At 39.3% G+C, this 14964-nt stretch overlaps 2 protein-coding genes and 1 long non-coding RNA gene across 5 annotated transcripts in view; 2 read left to right on the top strand and 1 right to left on the bottom strand.

Moving 5' to 3' along the window:
- The window catches only part of phldb1b (pleckstrin homology-like domain, family B, member 1b), a 117257-nt gene that overhangs the window by 65226 nt on the left and 37067 nt on the right, over positions 1-14964 (bottom strand). The gene's annotated exons all lie outside the window — the stretch shown is intronic.
- LOC131970137 (uncharacterized) lies at positions 4916-9257 on the top strand. Of its 2 annotated transcripts, none has more exons than XR_009394160.1 (3): positions 4916-5292; positions 8226-8341; positions 9123-9257. It is a non-coding gene; the product is annotated as an uncharacterized LOC131970137 (long non-coding RNA). The 2 variants fall into 2 exon arrangements; XR_009394159.1 differs by lacking the exon at positions 4916-5292 and adding an exon at positions 5590-5828.
- LOC131970136 (cytochrome c1-like) lies at positions 9519-14959 on the top strand. 2 transcript variants are annotated; one of them, XM_059331430.1, is made up of 6 exons: positions 9519-9689; positions 9982-10077; positions 10614-10706; positions 11238-11330; positions 11864-11956; positions 12488-12761. In XM_059331430.1, exons 1-6 carry the CDS (start codon positions 9658-9660, stop codon positions 12582-12584), a joined length of 504 nt encoding a protein of 167 aa, XP_059187413.1. In that variant the 5' UTR covers positions 9519-9657; the 3' UTR covers positions 12585-12761. The 2 variants fall into 2 exon arrangements, with proteins under 2 accessions (XP_059187413.1, XP_059187411.1); XM_059331428.1 differs by adding an exon at positions 14810-14959 and having other exon boundaries at positions 9550-10077; positions 12485-12580.

Below are 14964 nucleotides of genomic sequence, written 5' to 3'. Positions count from 1 at the left end.
TTTTTACAATATGGAACCTTAAAAATCCAAAGAAATTCATCCCACTATCGCTCAAAGGATGCTAAGGCATAAGATCATTTGGTGAATGAATGGATGTCAAAGTATTCCTATCAGGTGTTCAATGGAGCAATCATCTAAAAACAGAGCCAACAGATAAAAGCCGACAGAGGTACGTGAGGTAAAGAACAGGCATCAGAGTTGTTCTGACAGCATGAGGGGTGAAAGCAGAGCAAAGTGCTCAAATAGGAACCAACAAAACACAAAGGCTGTGCTGACTCAGACCACACTGTGTTCACCGCCATCAACACAAAGAAACAGAGCATGAGGGCATAGAGTCCCTGCTCACTGTTGGATGACACTTTGAGCTGTATAAAGTAAAAATTTTAAGTTTTACCAAAGTTTGCACCAAAATGATATTCATAAGCTGCACGAAAACACACATTCACATTTGCATTTCAAAATCATCAGATATGTTATTATTTCCTTTCTGGAACGCAGGAAGCTGCATCAGAAGTGCAGATTGCATTTTTAATTAGTAAAATACCCCCAACATCAAATAAGTCGGTCCTGCTAAATGAAATCCCATCGGTTTACTTGGTTGAAATATCTGATGCGCCTCGCCCGACATCCTGTCTCTACAGGAAATACATCTAATTAAGGAGATAAGATGCTGTTTCAGGAGGTATTTAAGCCCGCGGTAAACAAAGTGATGACAGACCAAATCTGCTACTTGAAGGACATTCGCTTTGTTAGCGATGGCACATTAACCTTTCCATATGGCCTATAAAATGATATTAAATTATATCATTTGAGGTTGTCTGGTGCATTATGACATAATGTCAACACTGTCAGATTGTTTGCATTTGTTGTTGTCAGAATTTTAAGTTGGTATATACACTCACCAGCCACTTTTATGATGTACACCTGTTTAACTGTTTGTTAGCGCAAATATCTATTGAGCCAATCACTTGGCAGCAACTTAATGGCATTAGTCACTTTATTAGGTACACCTTGCAAGCTAAGTGGCTGGTCAGGGTATAAATATATGGAGTGGCGATACTTGACATGATTCTGCCTTAATTCAGGTGTATCTTCTTAGAAGTCTTTAAAGATACAATAACCAATATTTTATAATAACAATACATCAAATGACTATGTGAAATGTAAAACGTGTCACTCATAGTGACAAAGTTTTTTTAGTGCCTTTCAGCTCATTGTTTTGGTTTGTTTTGGGAGTTAGCTGGCTTTCACCAGCTAACTCCCTGTAAATAACCTGCAAATGTAGAGTGTGTACACACTAGAATACATTTTCTAACTATAATCTATTTTTGAAGCTGCTATTACTGTTGCTTGCCTTTTCGTGCTTGTATTTATGTCATATATATATTTTCATTCAATTTTATATTTTCTATGTTTATACTATTATATTCTATCATTTTACTTGAGTATAATGACAATAAAGAGCTTTCTGATTCTGATTTGTGTTTATAGCTTTTTCTACCGCCTAAGAGTAGCCTTAAATAATAATAATAATAATAATAATAATAATAATAATTCAAGTTAAAGTTGCCCAATGCTGCTTTGAATATTATATACAAAGTATGCACTGTGCTGGACCAATGGACTTTAAAGCAATCTCAAATCTTCCCATGATTCACTCTGTTCATGTGGTGTAGTCCAGCCATCTACGCTGACAGTTAAAAATTAAAAATAAAAGTGGTAATGTTGTTATTGTTGGGAGGTTTCTTCAGTGTGGAGCAGCAGGTACTTAATACTCCTACAGCCACCAAACAGTGTTGATCCTCCCACTGATCAGGTCAACACAACAAACACACACGGTCTCTATGGTGTTATCAATCACATCCACTTCTCATCTAGGTTTGAAATGTCACAACGCATAATGCGCACAACTAATTCACCCCCTTTCATGCGCCACAAGCTCAATAACAGATAAGCAATCTGATGTTTATTGCTTTCTCAATATAGCACCATTGTCCTGCCGCGATTACGAGAGAAAGGTCTTCCGGGCCAGGCAGAGATAAGATCACTGCCTGTCGTCAGCGGAGAACACGAGGCTGAAGGTAAAGACGGAAACTTCTCCATTACATAAGAGGCTGTGGTGATGTGCACCAAAGCCAGATGCCCTTTTATTTTGGACGCACATACTGACAGCTTGGAGAGAAACCTGATTACATGATGAGCTGTGGGCGAGAACACAGCTGAGGGACAATGGTAGAAAATATGTGTTTGTTCAGTTTTGACTAATGTTTTTATAGATTGTCCTATATATTCTTTTGTTAACCCTTATTGGGAGTCTTGGGCTATTCTGTCCATTTTTTTATACTTTTAGCACAACCTCATCGATATGATAATCATTTTTTCACTTTGACTTACTGGATCATTATTTTGAGCCCAAAAGAAACAAAGAAGAACATAAATTCTGATTGATTTATTTTTTACTTTTAAGACACAATCATGCTCAATGAAGAGTTTTAGAGGTAAAATGAGGATAACATCTAGTTTTACATTTTTACACTATTCATATTTGACCTTATCACCGCTTTTACTATTTTACTAAACAATTCCAAGCAAACTCTTAGGACAAAATGTGTTTTGGGGGCATTTTTATGCCTTTATTGAATAGTTTAACTTTATTTTACTTTCAAAACACAATAATGTTCAATGAAGAACTTTAAATTTTGGTTAAAAATATATAATTAATATTAATATATATTAATATATAAGAGGTAAAATGAGGAGAACATCTAGTTCTATATTTTTACACTAAATATAATTGACCTTATCTCCAGTGTTACTTGGCCTATCATCATCAAACAAAAACTGTTGAACAGTAGGACTTTGTTGTTACGTTGTGATGTCATAATGAAGTAATACACCGATGCTTTCAAGGTTAATATGTACTATTAAAAACTATAATTTTGTTCACATAAAACTATCAAAATCTATACCCTATACTGTGCACACAGTTGTTCCTTTCAGTACACAAGTCACGACTTCATTCGCTCAGAAAAAAATGCTGACTATACTAGTGTTGGTGCTAAATACCAGTTAAATTGATACTTTTAATCAGGACAATAAACGCCACATGCCTACATGATCTGTACAAATGCAGCACTTGGCTTATTTGCATTTCTTTTTCACCATCAGTATCTGTATGTGGAGTGAAGAGGCCAGTTTTTTTTAAATTTCCATCAGCGTTGCCTTCAGTGGTTACGACACCATCCCCAACATAACTTTGGTTGGTATTTTCCACAGTTGAAATAGTTTCTGTCGATATTTGGAAGTCTCATCAGCAGGAAAATGAATAAGCCATCAGTCTGGTCATGAGAGGGAAAAACAAAAAGATGCTGAATAGGATCTTTGAAAGCAGTCATCAGGATGTTAATACTGTGGTCTGCAGAGCCACGTCAGCCCAGCCACCGTGTCTTCATGCTCTCCACTTCAGCAGTCTTTCGACTCCCTCACCTAGCTCCTGTTTCCTCTGGATTCTGGCAGCGGCACTCCGCTCCCTCCACCCCCCTGACTCACAGCACACACTTCTACGTCTGACTTGCACGAACATGATCTCCCCGGTGAAGATCAATTCAGCTACATCCAAGGAAAATGCTGGTTAAAAGAACGTAGCTTGAAGCGGTGTGTATCTGACAAACCCGTGACAAACTCAAATCTCACTCTGAGATCTGGAGGGGTTTAGCGGCGGCTCCATGGCACACTGCGTCAGTTTTGCTCAGCAGTTCTGTCAGACAGTGAACAAGTCTGTTAAAGGGTTTTTGGAAAACAGTGATGACTAAGGTTAATAACTGAGCCTGTGAGAACTGTGGGTTAATGATATCATACACCAGCTCATGTGACATTGTTTGCCTGTATATCATTTATTAATATTCTACTGGTTGGTATTTCATATTTGCTTGCAGAAATATACACTTTATTACCTGTTTAACTGCTCGTTAACACAAATATCTAATCAGCCAATCACATGGCAGCAGCTCAAAGCATTTAAACATGTAGACATGGTGAAGACGAGCTGCTGTAGATCAAAGCGAGCATCAGAATGGGGAAGAAAGGTGATTTAAGTGACTTTAAATGTCGCATGGTTGTTGGTCTGAGTATTTCACAAACTGCCATCTCTAGGGTTTACAGAGAATGGTCCCAAAAAGAAAAAATATCCAGGGAGCCTTGATGCTTGTTGATGCCAGAGGTCAGAGGAGAATGGAGACTGGTTCAACAGGAACTCAAATAACCACTGGTTACAACCAAGGTCTGCAGGAGACCATCTCTGAACGCACAACACGTCCAACCTTGAAGCTGATGAAGACCACACCGCCACTTTATTAGGTACACCTTGCAAGCTAATAATGTGGTCGGTGAGTGTATACTTGCATCATTACATTTTCTGCAACAAATTGCTACACCCAGTTGAAGATGAAATCAACAAACTGGTTCTGGTACCAAATGTGTTGTGTTTCCCACAGGCTGAGAGCATATTTGCGGTGACTGATGCTCCAGGGAGGTCCACTCATGTGCTGCATAGACTGGACTAACAACTTCCATACAGCGAGTATGTGTGAGTAGATCCCACCCAGCACACACAGCATTGTTCAGTGTGGTGTCACTGCGTGTATGTGTGGACATGCAGGCCACAGTGGTGCAGACGGTGCTGCAAGCTGATGGATGAGGGGAGACAATTCTCCTCCTCTACACTGTATCCTCTCAGCACAAACTGCTGCTGGCAGCTGACACTCACTCACTCACCGAGTCCTCTGCTGCCCCCGAGGAAGCCTGACCCTGCGCCTCAGCAGCCTGCAGGCCCTGTGTGTGTGTGTGTGTGTGTGTGTGTGTGTGTGTGTGTGTGTGTGTACTTGTAAATATTACTTTGTGAGGCCATACCACCTGTAGCCCACCAGCGGTATGGGGCCACAAATCCATATGGGGCCATTTTGCTGGGCCCCACAACGTTTAGTGCTTTAGCGTGCATCAGGAGCCTACCCTGATGCTCCTCATGCTTTTTTCTCACTTTGTCCAGGAAGTGACCAAGAGTGGAAATGTGTGTGTGAAGTGTGTGTGCTCTCTGCCCCCCTGGAGGTGGGAGGATGCCATTGCAGCCACACACACACTTCCGGAAGTGTGTGTGATATTAGCCAATAATGTTCAAGACTATTAAGCGTCATAGTCTCGCGGGATTTTACGGGATTTGTTTGAGAGCTACTGTAAACACGGCTAATACTGACAACACAGACCGATGCTGTAACAACTGAACCTCAAATGATTAAGGTAAGTTTATTTTCTCTTTTAATTTATTTTTTGACTCCAAAACGTTTGTGGGACTACAAGAAACAAACTTACAACATTAGTATTAATACAAACTGTGCCATTTGATGCTTAGCTGCTAAAATTAACTAATTAATTAATTTAAAAAAATTAGCAACCTGTTGCTAATTTTTTAAAATTAGTTAATTAAAAAAAAAATGATTAATTAATTTTTTTTTTTTTTAAATTAGCAACAGGTTGCTTATTTTAGATGCTAAAACAGCTATAGGTAGAAAGCGTTGTTCCCCAGATAACAATATAAAAGACCGTTTCTGTTATCTTAGGCTAATTAGCTGCTAACCCATGTGCTAACCATTAGCTTTGGAGACGCTAGCGCTTTTAGCGGAAGTATCGTCCGTCCGATGACGGAATCCGGTGGAACACATGGCTAATTAACCTGGCGAATATTCATGAGGCGGAGCTCGAGACGCTGGTGGAAGACAGAGTTGGAATACAAGCGAGGAGTTTCAATGTGCTGTGGTGAACAGATGTCTGATAAGGTACGTCATAAATGTGTTGTTGCCAATGGGAATGCTCGTCTCGTAGCTACTTATTTTATGGAAGGTAGATACGGAGTACGGTAGCAACTGTTGCTAAGGGCGATCATCCGGTGACTTACAGCTAAGGGCTAACAGCGTTCAGCGCAGGCTTTAAGGGGTACATGAGCACACGGAACGTCATGTTGTTGTCGTCAAAAACGTCACATAATCATTGTAAAAACAAACTTAATTGTTCGGTTACGTTATATGCCTCGCGGTAGGCACGGGCCCGGTCAGTGAAGCTACCTGTCACCCGAGGCTTGGGCCCAGGGTCGCTACCTGTGGTTCGAGGCCTGGGCCCAGGGTCGCTACCTGTGGTTCGAGGCCTGGGCCCAGGGTCGCTACCTGTGGTTCGAGGCCCAGGCCTTGTCAGAGAAAGAGCTGCGATAGGCTCGGCTAGATCAGTCACAGTGACATTCCGGTGTAACTTTAACCCATGGTCCGATGCACCGCAACACCGAGTTAGACCCCCCTCTAGAGATGAAGTCTGCTAACCGCGAGCTTCTCTAGTTGTAGTAACTTTAGCCCTCTATGGTACGCATTATGATCCCAGTTGGTAAAAATGTTTTGTGTGTTTTTGTCGTCTTAAAATAGTAAAAATAAACATAATCAAGAGAAATTTTTAAAAAATATTATTTTTTAAAAATCTTTTATTGTGAAAAGTAATGAAAACAAGAGAGTTTTGTTTAAAATTGTAATAACATCTATTTAAAAATTCATTTTGTACTCTGAACAATCCCCAGTAGCTTGAACAGTTAAGAATGCATCTCATTTGAAAGTAAAAACTATTTAAAAATACATTTTTTCATCATTTAATCCGAATTTTTGTGCCGTATGAGTAATTGTTTTGATTGTTGATGGCTGTCTTTGCCTTACTGTTTGTTCATCTTCACTACCATCTACTGGGAGGGCTAGATTTACTTTTCTTCTGTGAGGAACCATAAAATATTGTTGCATTCATTCTGTAAATCTAAGAAAGATGTGTCAAATATCATCATATGCAATGCGGAAATGACTCACAAAGTGCATTATTATAGTAGACTATAGAAAATCATCGTACACTAATGCAATTGCTATTACTACAACTAACAGTCAAATGTGTATCTGTCAAATTGATGGACCTGAAAAAATACCTAAATGATTCTACATGGTTGTGGAGCCTGAGTCCATAAAGTTTACATCATGCTTTTGAACAACGGGCCTATAACTAAATACGAAATGTTATCAACATACCAGGCTAGCAATTCATAATGGTACGGTGTTGCCATATGGCAACGTACACATTTTTAACATTTTATATTATTTAATAATCAAGTACAATGCAATAAACTACAGAATAATGAACTTAACTAACTTATCACGGAGTATATATTTTTTTCCCTGTTGAAAAATGTCATTAAAACACTTTTTTTGATGTTTTTTGAGGAGTCAAATGGCGAGGTTCCTCCCTGTGAAAACATCTACAGAAGAGGGGTTCAAAACGGCCTCCAGAAATTCAAGTGACAAATTTAAACAATGCTATTAGTTTAATTAGAATCCCACCCCTCTTTTAATGCATTGCATCATAACTGGGGATGCATCGTCTTTATGTAGAAGGCTTAAAATGGGTTTGTTGCCATATGCCAATGTGGTACCATCTAGGGTTAGCAATGGCCGCACCATAACAAACAGCGCAGTATACGGATCCACTAGCCACCAATCAAAAAGCCACTTATAGCTTTAAATAATGCTCAGAACAGCACCAAGCGTCATCAACAGTACAAACAGGGTCCCAGCACATAATACGAGGCATCAAACATCTGTTAGCTTAGCCTGATTTCTATTGAAATGAGACGAAAACAACTCACCCACTTTGCTCCAGTTATACGCTATGCAGCAACTTTGTGTCATCATGGAGTCCAGGCACTGACAACACACACTGAGGCCGACTGGCAGTACACACATCTGGTTTCAGAGGCCACCGACTGACCAACACACTGCCCACTTGATTCCCCCAGCTCCAGCATTTAGACTCAACCGGCTCTCTTCCTCTGTCACTTTTAGCCTCCATTTCCTTCAGCTTGTCTTCAGTAAAGTGGGTCTCAAACTGATAGTGGTGCCCATGGATTTGAAACCCTGAACCCTGTTTGTACTGTTGATGACGTTTGGTGCTGTTCTGGGCATTATTTATGGCTATAAGTGGCTGTTTGATTGGTGGCTAGTGGATCCGTATACTGCGCTGTTTGTTATGGTGCGGTCATTGCTAAAGTAGCAACTAGAGAAGCTAGCGGTTAGCAGACTTCATCTCTTGGGGAGTGAATGAGCAATCTGTTTTCTCATGCTGCACAGCTGTTTAATGTCATAAAAATATTTTCACAGAGCAATGACATCCAAAAGGAAGGCCCGGATAAAGCCTGTTGAAGATGCAATCTCATATATTCTGTCAGCTGGAGACAAGCCATGGTTTGCAGTGAGATTTATCAATAATATCAAAGGTATGACCTCTAGTGCTTTCAGTAGCTGCAAATTACAGCCACACATTTTTAGATACTATTCATTATTAACATTCTTCATTCAGAAGATATCTTATAGAAATAAGTGGCTTCAATCGTCTGTCTTGTTTAAATCCAATGTGTTTAGGTATACAGTAGGTGTGTATAAATGAGCCTGATTTCCATAAGAGAAGTTTCAGGTACACACTGGTATAATCAAATATACAAATGTAAAGTTATTTATTTTATTTCTGCTGTATGTAAAGTGTCCAGCACATTCAAGTATTATTAAGGTAAGTGCTGGACCAATAGAAGACTGTAATGAAAATGTCAAACTTTTTTGCATATTCAATAGTAACATTTAAGTTAATGCATAGAAGTAGTTACACAAACGGAGAACCAGAGTACAGGCTTGTAGCTCATGTAGTTGTCACATGATGGTCCCTGTTAAACAGAAAACCTTCATATTTAAAAAGTCATGTCACATTTTAGACAATTTTAGAATGACAATTATACAGAGAACAAAAGTACACAATGATATTCATGCATTCAATCTGGCCTATAACTAGATAAGGTCATCTCTTTATTTGAGATAGTATGTTCCAGAGCATTTAGAGAATTAAATCAAGCTCACAGGTCTTCCCAAAGGAGGGAGATGACATATTGATCTGGGGTCAGCTCATGGGAGCTAAAGAGTACAGACTTTTTTTAATGCTGTATGAGAAAAGTTAAGGCAACTTGGTGTGACTTTTATGTAAGTTTATTTCATTCTGTGTCATTATAGGAAGAGGAGTGTTTGCTACCGAACCAATCGAGCAAGGTTCTTTTGTGTTGGAGTACAGGGGTGAATTCATATCAGCAGAAGAATGCAGATCAAGGAACTACTCAGAGACACAGAGTACATTTCTGTATGACTTTGATTGGCAGATACGCCAGTGGTGGTAAGAAGGCCTTTATGAGATGTATTTTTAGTAGCAATTAGGGGATTCTTGACTGCCCTGAAACAGACCTGAAACGTGCTTAAATATTTGATGAACAAATGAGTGAAATATCACACCTAATGTACTTTAAATCTCAAGTGGCTCTTCTAACAAAACTATGAAGATATATTTTAGAAAGTTTATATGTATTTGATGTATTGTTTTTGTTTATTTTTAGTATTGATGCATCAAAGGAAGACGGCTCCCTTGGAAGATTAGTGAACGACGACCACAAATCTCCGAACTGCGTCATGAAAAAAGTTATAGTGAACAACAGGCCCCATTTGTGTCTGTTTGCTGTGAGGAACATCGAAGTAGGGACTGAACTTGATTACAACTATGGTGATTCAAAATGGCCATGGCGTCAAAAGGTGATGATGATCATGCATTGGTTACACTACATGATTGTTAAAGATGTTAGTTTAATTTCCCACAACTTGAAATGAAATGTCATTATTATTATTAGTATTATTATTATTGTTATTATTATTATTATATAAAAGGCATCATTAGGTCAGGTGTTTTGAGGACATGAAGAGTAATTAAACATAGTAGTAGAGTGAGCAAACTTATGTGATCTGTAAGTATTTCCCAACTCATGCTTCCTGTCAGAGCTGACTGTCTTCTTCTTTTATGTCTAAACACTGGATGACATCCAAGCAGGCTCCAGCAGCAGAAGAAGAGATGGCTGTTGATCTGTCCTCCAAGGTTTATGGTGAAGATGATGATGATGATGCTGGTGAAGATGATGCCCCAAAGGTAATGGAAAAAAATGAATGTGATTGAGTTCTTCATAAAGTGCACTGATAACTTGACACATTAGATTCTATTTGATCTCCATTTAGCTAACTGGTTTCACACACACGAGGTTCAGGTCATGTCTTAATGGGGCCCTGTTAGATACTCTTCCTTCAAAAGGGTTTTCCAACTTTTCTCTTCCACACACACACACACACCAAGTTTCAGTTCATGTCCTTACTGGGGCCCTCCGTATGGACCCTTCTATAAGTGATTGTTAACCTACAGGACAACACTTCTCTGCATCCAAACTTAAGTATTTACAATAACAATAATGCACTTTCTGAGCTGCTGCATGATGAAGAAAATATTTTGAAGTGAGATCCCTTTTTAGGCCTCTGTTGGGATGTTAAGATAGGGAGACTTCTAAGAGTGACCCTCGTGGGGCCCTGGATTATAATACCTTTATGATCTATAAGTATTTCCCAACTCATGCTTCCTGTCAGAGCTGACTGTCTTCTTCTTTTATGTCTAAACACTACGTGACATCCAAGCAGGCTCCAGCAGCAGAAGAAGAGATGGCTGTTGATCTGTCCTCCAAGGTTTATGGTGAAGATGATGATGATGCTGGTGAAGATGATGCCCCAAAGGTAATGGAAAGAATGAATGTGATTGAGTTCTTCATAAAGTGCACTGATAACTTGACACATTAGTTTCTATTTGATCTCCATTTAGCTAACTGGTTTCACACACACGAGGTGCAGGTCATGTCTTAATGGGGCCCTGTTAGATACTCTTCCATCAAAAGGGTTTTCCAACTTTTCTCTTCCACACACACACACCAAGTTTCAGTTCATGTCCTTACTGGGGCCCTCCGTATGGACCCTTCTATAAGTGATTGTTAACCTACAGGACAACACTTCTCTGCATCCAAACTTAAGTATTTACAATAACAATAATGCACTTTCTGAGCTGCTGCATGATGAAGAAAATATTTTGAAGTGAGATCCCTTTTTAGGCCTCTGTTGGGATGTTAAGATAGGGAGACTTCTAAGAGTGACCCTCGTGGGGCCCTGGATTATAATACCTTTATGATCTATAAGTATTTCCCAACTCATGCTTCCTGTCAGAGCTGACTGTCTTCTTCTTTTATGTCTAAACACTACGTGACATCCAAGCAGGCTCCAGCAGCAGAAGAAGAGATGGCTGTTGATCTGTCCTCCAAGGTTTATGGTGAAGATGATGATGATGCTGGTGAAGATGATGCCCCAAAGGTAATGGAAAGAATGAATGTGATTGAGTTCTTCATAAAGTGCACTGATAACTTGACACATTAGTTTCTGTTTGATCTCCATTTAGCTAACTGGTTTCACACACACGAGGTGCAGGTCATGTCTTAATGGGGCCCTGTTAGATACTCTTCCTTCAAAAGGGTTTTCCAACTTTTCTCTTCCACACACACACACACCAAGTTTCAGTTCATGTCCTTACTGGGGCCCTCCGTATGGACCCTTCTATAAGTGATTGTTAACCTACAGGACAACACTTCTCTGCATCCAAACTTAAGTATTTACAATAACAATAATGCACTTTCTGAGCTGCTGCATGATGAAGAAAATATTTTGAAGTGAGATCCCTTTTTAGGCCTCTGTTGGGATGTTAAGATAGGGAGACTTCTAAGATGACCCTCGTGGGGCCCTGGATTATAATACCTTTATGATCTATAAGTATTTCCCCAACTCATGCTTCCTGTCAGAGCTGACTGTCTTCTTCTTTTATGTCTAAACACTACGTGACATCCAAGCAGGCTCCAGCAGCAGAAGAAGAGATGGCTGTTGATCTGTCCTCCAAGGTTTATGGTGAAGATGATGATGATGCTGGTGAAGATGATGCCCCAAAGGTAATGGAAAGAATGAATGTGATTGAGTTCTTCATAAAGTGCACTGATAACTTGACACATTAGTTTCTATTTGATCTCCATTTAGCTAACTGGTTTCACACACACGAGGTGCAGGTCATGTCTTAATGGGGCCCTGTTAGATACTCTTCCATCAAAAGGGTTTTCCAACTTTTCTCTTCCACACACACACACCAAGTTTCAGTTCATGTCCTTACTGGGGCCCTCCGTATGGACCCTTCTATAAGTGATTGTTAACCTACAGGACAACACTTCTCTGCATCCAAACTTAAGTATTTACAATAACAATAATGCACTTTCTGAGCTGCTGCATGATGAAGAAAATATTTTGAAGTGAGATCCCTTTTTAGGCCTCTGTTGGGATGTTAAGATAGGGAGACTTCTAAGAGTGACCCTCGTGGGGCCCTGGATTATAATACCTTTATGATCTATAAGTATTTCCCAACTCATGCTTCCTGTCAGAGCTGACTGTCTTCTTCTTTTATGTCTAAACACTACGTGACATCCAAGCAGGCTCCAGCAGCAGAAGAAGAGATGGCTGTTGATCTGTCCTCCAAGGTTTATGGTGAAGATGATGATGATGCTGGTGAAGATGATGCCCCAAAGGTAATGGAAAGAATGAATGTGATTGAGTTCTTCATAAAGTGCACTGATAACTTGACACATTAGTTTCTATTTGATCTCCATTTAGCTAACTGGTTTCACACACACGAGGTGCAGGTCATGTCTTAATGGGGCCCTGTTAGATACCCTTCCTTTAAAAGGGTTTTCCAACTTTTCTCTTCCACACACACACACACCAAGTTTCAGTTCATGTCCTTACTGGGGCCCTCCGTATGGACCCTTCTATAAGTGATTGTTAACCTACAGGACAACACTTCTCTGCATCCAAACTTAAGTATTTACAATAACAATAATGCACTTTCTGAGCTGCTGCATGATGAAGAAAATATTTTGAAGTGAGATCCCTTTTTAGGCCTCTGTTGGGATGTTAAGATAGGGAGACTTCTAAGAGTGACCCTCGTGGGGCCCGTTGTGTGGATCCCCCTTTCTGTTTTTTTTTTCTCCTCAATGGATGACACCTTTCACTTCCAAAGTATCAAGTATCCTTTGGGTTTTCCTGTACTTATTTTACACACAAGAAAACTTTTTAGAAAAAGAACTGTTCAGCCTCTTTTCTGATGTTGGAAGTTTATGAGACTCCTCATAAAAATAGTTGTACTTGCCCAAAAGTTTTAATCTTATCAGTAGTGCTGCACAATATATTGCAAATTTATCGTCATTGCAATATCAACATATGCAATATCCATATCGCAAACAACTGCTTAAACCGTAATATTTTTGTAATATCTGTGTGATGAATTCACCCTCTGCATGACATTGTATTTGGCCAATCAGATGGGGCCATACTGCCCCATAGTCCTGCCCCCAATGTTCATATGTACAGTTTTGCTCATAAGTTTACATACCCTGGCATTTTCCACTTCTTAATTAGAATTTGAACACTGCTGATTGGCATTCTCAACTCCTTGGATATCTTTTTTATATCCCTTTCCTTTTTTATACAGTTCATTTAACTTTTCCCACAGATCCTTTGACAGTTATTTTGCTTTCCCCATGACTCAGAATCCAGAAACATCAGTGCAGCACTGGATGAAAAATGCAAGGGTCTGTAAGGAGTAGGCCTGGGCCGATAATCAATAAATCAATTAATCGCACGATAAATTAAATGAACTCAATAATTTTGCCGCCCTCGATATATCGCCATGCGCATGCGTGTTTGTTTTCCTCGTCTATACCAATCAGCAATAAATAATAAGTGTATAAATCTAAAATGATGCCATAAATAAAACAATACAATCAAACAGATAAACATAGTAAAATAAAATAAAAGACGCAGTTAAAAGTAGTAAAATAAATAAAAGCAGAATGCCGAATTTGTTCAAAAGTGGTGGCAACAAAAAAAGCCACCACAACAAACTTGCATGCCCATCTAAAGCAGAACCACCCGACCCAGTTTTCCCAGCTGGGGAAAAAAACTGCACCTGGAGATGCAGAGCCTTCGTCCCGACAGTCAACACTGGTCGACAAAGTAAATATAAACGCTGTGCGCTCACAGAAAGTGGAGTTTGCTACATCGCAAAATAAATGCTGCCCTTTAAAAAAAAAAAAAAAAATGTTTGTTTTATTTATTTAGGATATTTAAACGTTCTTAAAATTACAATTACAATGGTGAAAAACACTGAGAAATAAAAGTGTATTGTATTTGAAAGGGTGTGCATTATTATGATATATTATCATGTTGACAATAATATCGTTTATCGGCAATAATTTGTGGGACAATATATCGTCCAGCAAAATTTGTTATCGTCCCAGGCCTAGTAAGGAGTCCAGAAACTCACTGACTTTTTGTACACACACACTGATTACAAGCAAACAGATCACAGGTGAGGATGGTTACCTTTAGTAGCCATTCAAACCCGTTTGTGTCAACTTATGTGCTCATTATCAGGCCAAAATCTCCATAGTATGTAAATATTTGATCAGGGTCATTTGGGTAGTTTCTGTTGTCATTATGATTTAAAACGATTTAAAACACAGTTGTTTGACAATAAATAGCTTCACCCAACAACTAAACATGAGTGAAAAAAAAGTTTTTCTCTTTTCTAATTACCTGAGCCTCATAACAAATAACTGCTTATCACAAACACTGATGCTAACAGCCTAGCACTGATAGTGAAAAATGTACAGTCTGCTTGTGGTAACTGCACCACAGTGTCTATATGAGATGGTATGCTCAACCTCTCTGATTATTTTGTCTTTAATGATGTTTAGGAATTTGCTATCAGAGGATCATGCCTGGTGGATTATTCTGACACTGATGGAACCGATGAGGATTGTTTAAATGATCAGCTATTGGCTCCACGCTGTGATGAAGGTGTTCCAAAGTTGAGAAGGACGAAAAGCATTTGGGTATGCCCCTGACACTT

Source organism: Centropristis striata, chromosome 4 (genome assembly GCF_030273125.1).
Source record: "Centropristis striata isolate RG_2023a ecotype Rhode Island chromosome 4, C.striata_1.0, whole genome shotgun sequence".
Lineage (NCBI taxonomy): Eukaryota > Metazoa > Chordata > Actinopteri > Perciformes > Serranidae > Centropristis > Centropristis striata.
This window is presented reverse-complemented; position numbering and strand designations above follow the sequence as displayed.

Excerpts from the sequence above, each read along its gene's own strand:
- LOC131970136 (XM_059331428.1), top strand. The coding sequence starts at position 9,952 with ATGTCTAAACACTGGATGACATCCAAGCAGGCTCCAGCAGCAGAAGAA. Across the intron at positions 10,078-10,613 it reads GTGAAGATGATGCCCCAAAG|GCTCCAGCAGCAGAAGAAGA; the intron begins GTAATGGAAAAA and ends ACATCCAAGCAG. Across the intron at positions 10,707-11,237 it reads GTGAAGATGATGCCCCAAAG|GCTCCAGCAGCAGAAGAAGA; the intron begins GTAATGGAAAGA and ends ACATCCAAGCAG.